A 15,000-nucleotide genomic window follows, 5' to 3' on the forward strand; every position below is an offset into this window, starting at 1 on the left:
CAGTAGTTACACTGTGAGGCCTGTAACTAACAGTATGTACCCAATTACAACATGAGTGTGTGTGTGTGTGTGTGTGTGTGTGTGTGTGTGTGTGTGTGTGTGTGTGTGTGTGTGAGTGTGAGAGTGTGTGAGTGTGAGTGTGTTTTTGTGTGTGTGTGTGTGTGTTTGTGTGAGAGTGTGTGTGTGTGTGAGTGTGTTTGTGTGTGTGTGTGTGTGTGTGTGTGTGTGTGTGAGTGTGTGTGTGTGTGTGTGTGTGTGTGTGTGTGTGTGTGTGTGTTTGTGTTTGTGTGTGTGTATGTGTGAGTGTCTGTTTGTGCCATGTGAATGTAGAGCATGTAGCCTATGTTTATCTATCTCTATCGCTCTCTGTCTCTTTCTCTTTGTGTGTGTGTGTGTGTGTGTGTGTGTGTTTGGGTGTGTGTAAGGTACATATGTGTGCGGAGAGAGTTGACTAACGCTGTTATTGCTTGATGTATGTATGTGTGTGTGTGTGTGTGTGTGTGTTTGGGTGTGTGTAAGGTACATATGTGTGCGGAGAGAGTTGATTAACGCTGTTATTGCTTGATGTATGTGTGTGTGTATGTGTGTGTGTGTGTGTGTGTGTGTGTTAAAGGTCGGGATAGCTTTGCGGTTAGAGCAAGATGTTATACTCGTAGGAGGACTCAGGAGGAGGACTTTCACTAACATGGCCTCCGATTCCCACTCCATGTTTACTCTGTGCTGCCACACTGTCCTTCCTCATCGTTGGAGTCCTTTCCTATTCAGTCCTGTGCTTTTAGGCCCTGTGGTGTCACAGCACGATGAAGGCAGATCGTATGAATAAAATAATAACAAATAGAAATAAAATAATGATAAATACAAATATCGCTCGCTTTATTTATGTTTAAGATGATCATGAGCATTTTTATTCCACCCAACTAAGGCCCGTAAGGCACTAAAAACAATGACAATAATAAAGCAATATAAATTAAACTTGTTCAAAGACGAATACATTGGCATCATAGCCTCAATACAAATATGCACAATAAATAGTCGACTACACGTATAAAAAGGACCACGTTAGCTGGTCAGTGAGAGCTCGTAAGGCTTACGCCTTATTAAACACGATCACTCTCTCGAACAAAAGAAAAGGCGAGTTTAAGTAGCCTAGACATGACCTCCAACTGGCTCATGCCAATTATTAAACGGCAGGTGTGTCATCGGCCCAGGCACCAACACCTGTGGCTCACAGCAGCCATACGTAAACAAACAATGTCCCAAACAGCTGGGCAAGACAGACTACACCAGGGCCGGAGTGGGGCCACTTTTCAGCCCGGGAATTTCAGGCCCAAGACCGGCCCACTTTTTCCATGGTAGTGGAAATTGGATAAATGAAGCAACAGTTCAGCTCTTACTATCCTGTAGTTTTCTTTTTATTAATACCATGGTTCAACAAATAATGTAAAGGTTAAATAATAATCCACTTAAGCTGAGATGTTAACGAAAAATATTCCACAAGGATAGGTTGATAAATTAACAAAAGCAGAAATAAAATATAGCTGCAGGCAGCAATGGCGGGTTCCTCCTCAACATTCCAATCATTACAAAATTGACATGACACTGACATGTATTTCATACATGTGCACAACATTGGGCAGATAATTGGATCAATGGCTGATTTGAAGACATTTTTTAAAATTATTCACAAATTGTCACTGTCGAGAAATATCCATGCTGGTGACATTATGGGTTCTTGAGACTTTGTGAACCAGGGAAAAATGTATATTCTGCACAATTTGTCACTGTATAGAAAAATCCATGCTGCAGACTTACCAATGGGATATTCAATTTGAAATGCAATACTGTCAAGATCCACAAGGCTTCAAGCTAAGGAGGGGGCGGGGCCTTGGTCAGGCCACAATGTCATGAAATGGTGTGTGTGCGTCTTGACAAGTGTTTGGTGTGTCAGGTGGAAGTTTGTGTCTGTGAGAACTGGGGCAAGCCGCGCGGGGAGCGAAGGAGGAGAGAGGGAGACATTACACTGGAAATGGTGGTAGCAATTAGCCAAGCATGCATGTTTCAAATATTCACCAAAAATCTACTTTTCATCTTACAGTCAACTTTTTTTCAGATTTGTGTACTAAACATTCTCAAGTGTCTTCATATGAACTTGTGATTGAATCAGAGTATCACTTTTTGAATGAAAAATGTGTAAAGCATTATTTTAGCGTTAGCGATTAATGCAATCTGCTTTATATCAATCATTTTTGAAGATATGAAGTTGCCTTTGCACATGGGGACATGTTGTAGTGTCTTCCACGTGCATACCAAGTTTGGCGTTGATATCTGAAATATTTGCTGAGATATCACTTCACTTCCTGTTTGATGGCTTTTCTGCTGAAATTCAGTGGCTGTACCGGACAAACGGTTGTGAGGATCAAAATTCTGTTGGATAAATGTTGTGAGGCTTGGTCTGAAGATCATCTCTGGTGATTTTGAAGAAGATTTGACAAAAATTGTAGGAGTGGAGGCCTTTCAAAGGTTTTTGATAAAACCGGAAATTGCGGAAAATCTATATAACCGGAAATTGACGGCATAGGGTGTGTTGAATTCGTCTTGATCCAGGGAATCCAATGGTACCTCATTTTTGAAAATTGGTCAAACGGTTCAAAAGTTACAGTGTTAACAAAAGTCCAACTTTGACCCGTTGGTGGCGCTAGTGTGGTCTAGTGGGAGACATGAAACTTGGTGTGAGTGAAGAAGGGACTGTCCTTAATGAGTGTGCCAAATTTCAGAAAAAGTTACCATACGGTTCTAGGGCCTGCCATTGACTTCAATGGTACAAGAATAATAATAAATATAGCTGCAGGCAGCAATGGCGGGTTCCTCCTCAACATTCCAATCATTACAAAATTGACATGACACTGACATGTATTTCATACATGTACACAACATTGGGCAGATAATTGGATCAATGGCTGATTTGAAGACATTTTTTAAAAATTATTCACAAATTGTCACTGTCGAGAAATATCCATGCTGGTGACATTATGGGTTCTTGAGACTTTGTGAACCAGGGAAAAATGTATATTCTGCACAATTTGTCACTGTATAGAAAAATCCATGCTGCAGACTTACCAATGGGATATTCAATTTGAAATGCAATACTGTCAAGATCCACAAGGCTTCAAGCTAAGGAGGGGGCGGGGCCTTGGTCAGGCCACAATGTCATGAAATGGTGTGTGTGCGTCTTGACAAGTGTTTGGTGTGTCAGGTGGAAGTTTGTGTCTGTGAGAACTGGGGCAAGCCGCGCGGGGAGCGAAGGAGGAGAGAGGGAGACATTACACTGGAAATGGTGGTAGCAATTAGCCAAGCATGCATGTTTCAAATATTCACCAAAAATCTACTTTTCATCTTACAGTCAACTTTTTTTCAGATTTGTGTACTAAACATTCTCAAGTGTCTTCATATGAACTTGTGATTGAATCAGAGTATCACTTTTTGAATGAAAAATGTGTAAAGCATTATTTTAGCGTTAGCGATTAATGCAATCTGCTTTATATCAATCATTTTTGAAGATATGAAGTTGCCTTTGCACATGGGGACATGTTGTAGTGTCTTCCACGTGCATACCAAGTTTGGCGTTGATATCTGAAAGATTTGCTGAGATATGACTTCACTTCCTGTTTGATGGCTTTTCTGCTGAAATTCAGTGGCTGTACCGGACAAACGGTTGTGAGGATCAAAATTATGTTGGATAAATGTTGTGAGGCTTGGTCTGAAGATCATCTCTGGTGATTTTGAAGAAGATTTGACAAAAATTGTAGGAGTGGAGGCCTTTCAAAGGTTTTTGATAAAACCGGAAATTGCGGAAAATCTATATAACCGGAAATTGACGCCATAGGGTGTGTTGAATTCGTCTTGATCCAGGGAATCCAATGGTACCTCATTTTTGAAAATCGGTCAAACGGTTCAAAAGTTACAGTGTTAACAAAAGTCCAACTTTGACCCGTTGGTGGCGCTAGTGTGGTCTAGTGGGAGACATGAAACTTGGTGTGAGTGAAGAAGGGACTGTCCTTAATGAGTGTGCCAAATTTCAGAAAAAGTTACCATACGGTTCTAGGGGCTGCCATTGACTTCAATGGCACAAGAATAATAATAATAATAATACCTACAATAACAATAGGTTTCCTCCTGACGGAGGAACCCTAAATATAGCTGCAGGCAGCAATGGCGGGTTCCTCCTCAACATTCCAATCATTACAAAATTGACATGACACTGACATGTATTTCATACATGTACACAACATTGGGCAGATAATTGGATCAATGGCTGATTTGAAGACATTTTTTAAAATTATTCACAAATTGTCACTGTCGAGAAATATCCATGCTGGTGACATTATGGGTTCTTGAGACTTTGTGAACCAGGGAAAAATGTATATTCTGCACAATTTGTCACTGTATAGAAAAATCCATGCTGCAGACTTACCAATGGGATATTCAATTTGAAATGCAATACTGTCAAGATCCACAAGGCTTCAAGCTAAGGAGGGGGCGGGGCCTTGGTCAGGCCACAATGTCATGAAATGGTGTGTGTGCGTCTTGACAAGTGTTTGGTGTGTCAGGTGGAAGTTTGTGTCTGTGAGAACTGGGGCAAGCCGCGCGGGGAGCGAAGGAGGAGAGAGGGAGACATTACACTGGAAATGGTGGTAGCAATTAGCCAAGCATGCATGTTTCAAATATTCACCAAAAATCTACTTTTCATCTTACAGTCAACTTTTTTTTCAGATTTGTGTACTAAACATTCTCAAGTGTCTTCATATGAACTTGTGATTGAATCAGAGTATCACTTTTTGAATGAAAAATGTGTAAAGCATTATTTTAGCGTTAGCGATTAATGCAATCTGCTTTATATCAATCATTTTTGAAGATATGAAGTTGCCTTTGCACATGGGGACATGTTGTAGTGTCTTCCACGTGCATACCAAGTTTGGCGTTGATATCTGAAATATTTGCTGAGATATCACTTCACTTCCTGTTTGATGGCTTTTCTGCTGAAATTCAGTGGCTGTACCGGACAAACGGTTGTGAGGATCAAAATTCTGTTGGATAAATGTTGTGAGGCTTGGTCTGAAGATCATCTCTGGTGATTTTGAAGAAGATTTGACAAAAATTGTAGGAGTGGAGGCCTTTCAAAGGTTTTTGATAAAACCGGAAATTGCGGAAAATCTATATAACCGGAAATTGACGGCATAGGGTGTGTTGAATTCGTCTTGATCCAGGGAATCCAATGGTACCTCATTTTTGAAAATTGGTCAAACGGTTCAAAAGTTACAGTGTTAACAAAAGTCCAACTTTGACCCGTTGGTGGCGCTAGTGTGGTCTAGTGGGAGACATGAAACTTGGTGTCAGTGAAGAAGGGACTGTCCTTAATGAGTGTGCCAAATTTCAGAAAAAGTTACCATACGGTTCTAGGGCCTGCCATTGACTTCAATGGTACAAGAATAATAATAATAATAATACCTACAATAACAATAGGTTTCCTCCTGACGGAGGAACCCTAATAATAATAATACCTACAATAACAATAGGTTTCCTCCTGACGGAGGAACCCTAATAAATAAATCATTTGAAACGTATCCCACTCTTCAACAAAGAACTAATGTTTACAGTTCCACTCACAGTAGGCTACAGTATACAGTTACATTGCGAAAAGCACCAACAGCATCTACAGCATCAGTAACCGCCTACGCAGTGCACTGGTTTCAGCCACTTTATCTATAACTGTGTCGTTGCTTATAGACATGAGGATTTCCTTCTCTCTGCACATTAACATGAAAGCCTCCAAGTTGTCCTGACTCAATGAGCTTCGTAGCCTATTGTTCACAAATTTTAAGGTTGAGAAGCTTCTCTCACATGCAACCTGTGTGATGGACAAAGTCAACAGAAACTTATATGCTAACCCAATGACATGATACGCATCTGTGAAGAGGTTGTACTGCGAGAGTATTAAATGGACACAAATGGCACAGTTTTTGCAGGAGAAACAGGTCCTGCTTTCAAGCTCCACCATGGTAGTTATTACGGCTTCGTAACGGCATAGCCGACACATAAGAACTCAGCCAAACAATCACAAATACTTCGGGTTAACCCGGGAGTTAGTTTTAAAACTTGCACTTGGTTGCGCCATATTCATTGGGTTGGATTCATTGGGTTGGATAACGTACATATAAACTGTATACAGAGACAAACACCAAACACGCAAAATACACCCAAAACACCTGCACCCAGTCCAGTAAAGGCAGCAGCCTACAGGCTGTCACAGTGTGTAAGGTGCATATGTGTGTGGAGAGAGTTGACTAACGCTGTTATTGCTGTGTGTGTGTGTGTGTGTGTGTGTGTGTGTGTGTGTGTGTGTGTGTGTGTGTGTGTGTGAGAGACGGAGAGAGTCTCTCTGAGGTTCGATTTACACATCAGCCTTAAATGTGCCGCTGGTGGCCTCTACCTGTCTTCATAGCAGACCACTATCCAATCCGATTCACCCTTGGACAAATGTGGAGAGAGTTGACTAACGCTGTTATTGCTGTGTGTGTGTGTGTGTGTGTGTGTGTGTGTGTGTGTGTGTGTGTGTGTGTGTGTGTGTGTGTACATATGTGTGTGGAGAGAGTTGACTAACACTGTTATTGCTGTATGTGTGTGTGTGTGTGTGTGTGTGTGTGTGTGTGTGTGTGTGTGTGTGCGTGCGTGTGTGTGTTTAGAGAGTTGGCTAACGTTATTATTGCTGTATGTGTGTGTGTGTGTGTGTGTGTGTGTGTGTGTAGGTACATATGTGTGTGGAGAGAGGGGAAGGTGGACTAATGCTGAGCTGGGCACCCAACTCCCCTCCTGTCTCCCAGGTAAGCTCCTCCCTGTATTGAGTACACAGCTCAGCAGCTGGGTGTGTGTGTAGACAGTGCATTCGTATTTGTATATTAAATATTATATTATATTATTATATGAAATGTCTTTTTCTATGTATATTTCACACATTTGTATTTCTGTGCATATGAGAGTCTTGATACTTGTATTTATTCAGTATGTTTCTGTGTATGATTTAGTGTGTATTTATGTCTATGTTCTGTGTCTGTGTTCTGTGTGCATATGTGTGTGTGTGTGTGTGTGTGTGTGTGTGTGTGAATGTATGTATGTCGACGTGTGTGTGTGTATGTATGTGTTTTTATGCTTGTGTGTATGTATGCTGTGTGTGTGTGTGTGTGTGTGTGTGTGTATGTATGTGTGTGTGTGTGTGTGTGTGTATGTTATTGTTTGTGTGTGTCTGTGTATGGTATTGTTTGTGTGTGTCTGTGTGTGTGTGTGTGTGTGTGTGTATGGTATTGTGTGTGTGTGTGTGTATGTATGCTGTGTGTGTGTGTGTGTATGTATGTGTGTGTGTGTGTGTGTATGTTATTGTTTGTGTGTGTGTGTGTGTATGGTATTGTGTGTGTGTCTGTGTGTGTGTGTGTGTGTGTGTGTATGGTATTGTGTGTGTGTGTGTGTGTGTGTGTGTGTGTGTGTGTGTGTGTGTGTGTGTGTGTATGGTATTGTGTGTGTGTGTGTGTGTGTGTGTGTGTGTGTGTGTGTGTGTGTGTGTGTGTGTGTGTGTGTGTGTGTGTGTTAGCGTGCGGTGAGCCCTCTCAGCCCTTCCCGTCTCACGTGCGGCGTATAGTGGGCGGCCGCGTGGCGTCCGCGGGGCACTTCCCGTGGCAGGCGCGTCTGTCGGTGGAGGACTCGTCCCGCGTGCCCGAAGGACGCTGGTTCGGCAGCGGAGCTCTCCTGTCCGCCACCTGGGTGCTGACGGCCGCCCACGTGCTCCGGTCACCGCGGCGCGACCCCAGCGTGGTGCCCGTCTCCCCGGGCAGCGTGCTGGTGCACCTGGGCCTGCTTGACCTCCGGCGCCCCCTGGTGGCCTCGGGCCACGCTGTGCAGCACCTGTTCCTGCACCCGCGCTTCGACCCACGCAACTACAACCACGACATCGCCTTGCTGCGCCTCGCCCAGCCCGCGCCCTACAGCCTGCTGGTTCGGCCCGTCTGCCTGCCTCTGCCCTGGGCCGAGGGCCAGCCGCCCGCACCCCCGCCACACACGCTGGGCATGGTGGCCGGCTGGGGGTTAATGGCGGCCAACGGGTCGGCAGAGGTCGCGATGGGTGGCGGGCAGGGTGAGGGCGAGGGCGAGGGCGAAGGCGAGGGGGGCGTGTCGGTCACGCTCCGGTACGTAAAACTGCCCGTGGTGGAGCGGGCGGAGTGCGAGGGCAGCTACGCGTCACGCTCCCGCAGCTACAACATCACCAGCGGCATGTTCTGCGCAGGCTTCTACGAGGGCGGCCGCGACACGTGCCAGGGCGACAGCGGCGGGGCCTTCGTCACGCAGGACCCCCGCACGGGCCGCTGGGTGGTGCAGGGGCTGGTGTCGTGGGGCGGCCCTGAGGAGTGTGGCTCCAAGAGGGTGTATGGGGTGTACACGCGCGTGGCCAAATACGCCCGCTGGCTGCACTCGCACATGGGCACTGCCCGCTGGTGGTGACATGGGCGTGGCCCGCTGGTGGTGACATGGGCACAGCTGGTAGTGACATGGGCACGTGGGCTTCAGTTAGAAATTAGAAAAAGGAAACAAGTGTCAGGGTTCTTACAGTCATGAAAAACCTGGACAATTTGAAAATAGCAGTTTCTGGCTGCCCTACAGCAGGGCTCTGTCCCTGTCATCAGACTCATGGGCTTCAATTAGTCTTCAGAACAGGGCAGGATAAGGGAACAAGTGTCAGGGTTCCTACAGGCTGTACAGTACAGTGGGAAATGTGAAAATAGCCATTTCCAGGCCTGGAGAAGTTTGAAAAAATGAATGAAGCCAGGAAGTTTTGGAAAAGTCATTGACATTTAATTCAAATATCTTTATATTAGAGTGCATGTGATTCAGTTAAGATCGACTGAGAAAAACAAATGTTTAAACAAATATGACAGAAAACCACTCACTGGTAGCCCTTTTTTAATTGTGACCTTAAGAAAACAGTGGCTATCACCATCATTCACATCATGAGGCTAATATCAGTCTTTTGGGCTGTATCGGCAGCTGGATGTTAGGTCTACAGCCACATCTTGGAATTATTTATATAGATCACCTCGTTTTCCAGTTTGAGATGGAAAATTCCAGAACTTCAGAAACGTTTGCACAAAAAATACTTCTGAAAATACCCGAAGGTAATTTGTAAAATATTTCTTGATACAGGACACAAGCTAAAAAGATTTGATCTGTGCTTACTGTAGTTGTTGATTTAGTCTGACGTTGCCTAAGTTAGTTAGCCCTGTCGTTTTAGGCAAACTATGAGATTGGTTTCATCAGGAATAAATAAAAAAAAAGGCTTGTTTGTCACTGCACATCAAAGGCCGCACTTGGGTCGCACTTGTTCCCATTCACATCCAGGTGCTGTTAATGACGATGGTTAATTACCTGCAATTTCTTTAATCATGGTGCTAGAGATGTCGTTTTTTTGGTTAGTTTATAAGTCATTGGAATTAGTCATCCTTCCTTCTTTAATGTTCCGTTAGATCAGCCACGTCACTTGACCGCGGTGAAGTTAGCATGAAAGTAGACATTCGCCTGGCATTCACGACATTCATTTGTTCACCACATTCATTCATTCATTCATCCATTCATTCATTCATTTATTCATTTATTCATTTATTCACCACATTCATTCTTTCATTCCCCACATTCATTCATTCATTCATTCATTCATTCATTTAACCGCCACATTCATTCATTCATTCACCATATTTGTTCATTCCCCACATTCATTCAGGGTGATTTGTGTTCTGCAAGTAGAGAATTGGGGAAGTAGAAGGCCCAGTAGGGTCAACAGATCTTTAATATTTATATTTTATGTTCAGTTGTCTTTAAACTGTAGTAAAGGATGACTTATGTTTGCTCCTCTGAATAATAACAATCATTTCTGAAAACATCAAAGGGTTGACCTAGTTCTAGTGACCACCCTTCTTATAGTGTCATGTATACACAGATATATATGTATATGTATACACAGATGTTTATGTATGTATACACAGATATATATGTATATGTATACACAGATATATATGTATATGTATTAGGGCTGAACGATTAATTGCATTTGCGATTTAATCGCGATATGATAGAACGCGATTTTCTAACCGCAAATGTTTTTTTTTTTTTTTTTTTTTTTTAAGATGGTAAATTTTGCACACAGTGTTTAAAAAGTGCATGCCTAGTGTTTATAATTAAAATTACTTTTTTTAAATTACTTAAATGCACAGTGGCAAAGCCACCTATTTGTTGTTCTTGTTTCTGTAATAAAACAGTTAAATAAAAATGTAAAATGTGGGAAAGAATATTTTACACTAAATGTATCTAATATTGTGTTGGTCATATTTAAATCATTCATTACGTTTTGTTGGGGGAAAAAAGAGGATACAAAAAAAAAATCGCATATTAAATCGCAATCGCAATATTTTGGTAAAAAAATCGCAATTAGATTATTTTCCCAAATCGTTCAGCCCTAATATGTATACACAGACGTTTCACAGAATGTATGGTCATGGAAATGTATTGGTGAAAATGTGAATGTATTGGTGAAAATGGAAATGTATTGGTACAAAATGTGAATGATCCCTGAAGGCTCTGAGAATCCATTGATGTTGTGATATGATTCACCCTTGTTTACATCTTATAGATATCCAAATTGCACATCACACCCAAAATAGCAGTGTAACATTTACTGCTAGAGTAGAAGAACGTTACTTTTTTCACTCCTGTATTGTATAATATACACACTCTTTTGTATAAACATAATATTTTGTGATTAAAATATGTATTAGTATTTTATACCTATTGTGTGTGGCACTTTTTGTCTGAAAGCCTCCATGTTGGAGCACCATGTGTCCAGCAGGGGGCGATGGAGGATCAGAAGTGCAGGTTCCCAGTCGCTGCAGGCTGTCTGTGATAAAAGCCTCTAAATACAGTCCTTCACCTTTACCTTCAGAAGTGAGCTGCAGTTTTGGATAAAAGCCTCTAAATACAGTCCTTCACCTTCAGAAGTGAGCTGCAGTTTTGAATAAAAGCCTCTAAATACAGTCCTTTACCTTCAGAAGTGAGCTGCAGCTGGCAGTGCTTCCTAGAGGTCTGACATGCAGAGAACAAGAGTATATTAATCACAGAAGACTCTCTTTCCTACTCGTTTGTAACTGCCTCTCTCTCACCTTGACCATCATTCCCTACCGTTCTCTCTCTCTCACATCTCCTCTCTCTCTCACATCTCCCTCTCTCTCTCTCACATCTTCTCTCTCACATATCCTTCTCTCTCACTCCCACATTCTCATTTCATGCTCCTCTTTCTCTGTTGTCTCACTCATTCCTTGCCCTCTCTCTCTCTCTCTCTCTCTCTGTCTTTCCCTGAGTTCCCCTCTCTTCCTCTCATCCAAGTCTGTGACTGAAACTCCCCCGGGCCTCCAGGTTCTGCTCTCTCTGCTCTGTGTTGTATCCGTGGTGACAGCGTGGTCATTTCTGATCCTGACCCTGATGGTTATTAATCTCCTGAGTGTCTGTGGTGTCGTGGAGCTTCTGCCCGGAACTGCAGCCAGGATGAGCTCACCTTAGCTGGATGCCAGGGGCGTGGCGTACACGGACGGCTGGCGTGTGACTCTGGGTTGGCGTACACAGACGGCTGGCGTGTGACTCTGGCCTGGCGTACACGGACTGCTGGCGTGTGACTCTGGCCTGGCGTACACGGACGGCTGGCGTGTGACTCTGGCCTGGCGTACACGGACGGCTGGCGTGTGACTCTGGCCTGGCGTACACGGACGGCTGGCGTGTGACTCTGGCCTGGCGTACACGGACGGCTGGCGTGTGACTGGTGTCATAGGGGCTTTGGGAGGCACTGAGTAGGGCCAGGGGGTATTTTAATGGGGGCGGCAGTGGTACAGAGGTAAAGAAGTCGTTTAGTAAGCAGAAGGTTGCTAGTTCGATTCCCTGTCGAAGTGTCCTTGAGCAAGGCACTGAACCCCTAATTGCTCCTGATGTGCAGTGTGCCATCAGTGTTAATGTAAAATGTGTATACATTGTAAGTCGCACATATGTAAGTCGCTTTGGATAAAAGCGTCTGCTAAATGACTAAATGTAAATGTAAATGTTTAATACTGCTGACTGGACCGAGTCTCTGTTCCTACACAGAGTCAGATAACCCCATCTGATCTGGACCGAGTCTCTGTTCCTACACAGAGTCAGATAACCCCATCTGATCTGGACCGAGTCTCTGTTCCTACACAGAGTCAGATAACCCCATCTGATCTGGACCGAGTCTCTGTTCCTACACAGAGTCAGATAACCCCATCTGATCTGGACCGAGTCTCTGTTCCTACACAGAGTCAGATAACCCCATCTGATCTGGACCGAGTCTCTGTTCCTACACAGAGTCAGATAACCCCATCTGATCTGGACCGAGTCTCTGTTCCTACACAGAGTCAGATAACCCCATCTGATCTGGACCGAGTCTCTGTTCCTACACAGAGTCAGATAACCCCATCTGATCTGGACCGAGTCTCTGTTCCTACACAGAGTCAGATAACCCCATCTGATCTGGACCGAGTCTCTGTTCCTACACAGAGTCAGATAACCCCATCTGATCTGGACCGAGTCTCTGTTCCTACACAGAGTCAGATAACCCCATCTGATCTGGACCGAGTCTCTGTTCCTACACAGAGTCAGATAACCCCATCTGATCTGGACCGAGTCTCTGTTCCTACACAGAGTCAGATAACCCCATCTGATCTGGACCGAGTCTCTGTTCCTACACAGAGTCAGATAACCCCATCTGATCTGGGAGGGGTTGACAGGCTAGCACAGGTCAGACTCGTCTTACTGATTTTCATGATTTCATTATTTTTACTCCTTAATTGATTTGATGTCTTTCGCCCATGTTGTTACACACACACACACACACACACACACTCCAGAGGTTGGTAGGACACAGACACACACACACACACACACACACACACACACACACACACACACACACACACACACACTCCAGAGGTTGGTAGGACACAGACACACACACACACACACACACACACACACACACACACACACACACACACTCCAGAGGTTGGTAGGACACAGACACACACACACACACACACACACACACACTCCAGAGGTTGCTAGGACACAAACACACACACACACACACACACACACACTCCAGAGGTTGGTAGGACACAGACACACACACACACACACACACACACACACACACAGTCCAGAGGTTGGTAGGACACAGACAGGAATGGAGACGGATGGAAGGGAAACTCTCTTTAAACAAACATCATGAAATCACATCTACAGATGTTCATTTCTGTCAAGACTTTCTCACGGAATCACACACATGTGATCGCACACACACACTCACACGCGCGCACGCAAACAGGCACACAATATTTTCAAGCGTACTTATACACACACCTACAAATGAATACACTCGCCATATACACATGCTTGCACACATACAAACACACACACACACACTCACACACAGAGACGCAACTGATAAAGAAACACACAGCAGAGCAGACGTAGCTGTAATCGATCAGTTTTAATGTCAAGGCAGTTGGCCTCCTGTCTGTGCACACAACGGAACAGGGTGAGTTTACTACAGCGAGATTAACAAACAACAGCGCTCGGCATCATGGGTAAATAGTGCTGTTCTACAGTTACCATGGAGACCGTGCCCATCCCTCTGCAAGCGGCTCTAAAGGCACATGGCGTGAAGTTTCTACATAGTGTGCTGCTGGAAGATAAAGTTGCTGATGTAAGGGGCATGACTTTATGGAGTGAAGAGGACACAGAGCTGTGTGGTATTCCTGGAGCTTTGTAGAGCTGTATAAAGTATAAGGATGCAGAATACAGGTGAGGCTTTTGGATAGAGATTAAGAGCTGGGAGTAAAGTCTGTTTGTACGTTTGTGCTTCATGCACTGGTCTAGGAATTTACATGGTATAAGAAGAGTGTCCTTGTTTAGGGTTTAAGACTTGATCTGAGGGTCTATATAGCGTGTAATGTACGTGTTGAGGCCTAGGTGTTGAGCCAAGGGTCTATATAGCGTCTAATGTACGTGTTGGGGCTCAGGTGTTGAGCTGCAGTGAGTATGAGGGGAGCAGATGGAGGAGTGTAGGTGTTTATGTTATGCGTTCCATGAGTCTTCTACTTGCACTGAAGCCCCTGTGAACAGACAAAGACATCGTTAGACGTTAGACATTAGACAGGTTTTTTTACTGAAGGAACACACAGGGATTTTACATGAACTATTACTTAGGCTATAATTATAACTGTAACAATAACTCAAGTCAGGCTTAGGATTTGGGTGTTTTAGAGTAGCAGCCATGTTGAGGTGTGAAGGAAGAGAGGAGATGTACCAGTCTCTCAGGAGGGGTGACAGCGATGTGGCTCATCCCCGGTTGCTAGGAAGGCGGCCCAGTCCGATCCGATCAATGGGAACGTTCACCCTTCGCCGTGGTATCTCAACAACTTTCCTGTGGGCAGACAGCTGAGGTCAGGGCTGCAGCCAAAACCACAGCCTGTGAACCACTCCGCACGCTAGCATCTCAGCCCGCTAACCCCTAGGTATGCTAGCAACACAGCCCACAAACCCAGCAGCATCCAAACCATGTGGCTGGCTGGCAAAACAGCTTGTTAGCGCAGTCTGGATCCAGACCCCAAAACGAAATACACTCCCTGCTACAATAACACCTGCCTACAGCTTAGCGTCATAACATGCTAGCAGGGAAGTTCAGCTGGTGCTAATGCTCCTCTTGTCCACCTGCTGCTCGAGCTGAGGGGGGAGAGAGAGAGGGATCCAGACGGATCGTCTGCTGTGGCGCTGCCTGGCGGGCTCCACAGGGGCCCAGCAGTGGTAATCCAAGGAGCTGGGGTCCAGCCCTAGGGCTACAAACTT

The 15,000-nt window shown here is 44.5% G+C and overlaps 2 protein-coding genes across 2 annotated transcripts in view; one reads left to right on the forward strand and one right to left on the reverse strand.

Annotated features, from left to right (window-relative positions):
• The window catches only part of masp1 (MBL associated serine protease 1), a 22,250-nt gene extending 12,146 nt beyond the window's left edge, over nucleotides 1-10,104 (forward strand). The window contains exons 9-11 of the mRNA XM_031574005.2: nucleotides 1-32; nucleotides 6,804-6,878; nucleotides 7,640-10,104. The exon at nucleotides 1-32 is cut by the window's left edge and continues 493 nt beyond it. Of these exons, the coding sequence (XP_031429865.1) occupies nucleotides 1-32; nucleotides 6,804-6,878; nucleotides 7,640-8,544 (1,012 nt within the window). The 3' untranslated portion in view covers nucleotides 8,545-10,104. The remainder of the gene's footprint in view (nucleotides 33-6,803; nucleotides 6,879-7,639) is intronic.
• A 3,519-nt stretch (nucleotides 10,105-13,623) lies between these two features.
• Nucleotides 13,624-15,000, reverse strand: part of ostn (osteocrin) — a 9,975-nt gene continuing 8,598 nt past the window's right edge. The window contains exons 4-5 of the mRNA XM_012817703.3: nucleotides 14,462-14,578; nucleotides 13,624-14,267 (exon numbers count right to left, since the gene is read on the reverse strand). Coding sequence (XP_012673157.2) covers nucleotides 14,494-14,578 — 85 coding nt within the window. The 3' untranslated portion in view covers nucleotides 13,624-14,267; nucleotides 14,462-14,493. The remainder of the gene's footprint in view (nucleotides 14,268-14,461; nucleotides 14,579-15,000) is intronic.

Source organism: Clupea harengus, chromosome 9 (genome assembly GCF_900700415.2).
Source record: "Clupea harengus chromosome 9, Ch_v2.0.2, whole genome shotgun sequence".
Lineage (NCBI taxonomy): Eukaryota > Metazoa > Chordata > Actinopteri > Clupeiformes > Clupeidae > Clupea > Clupea harengus.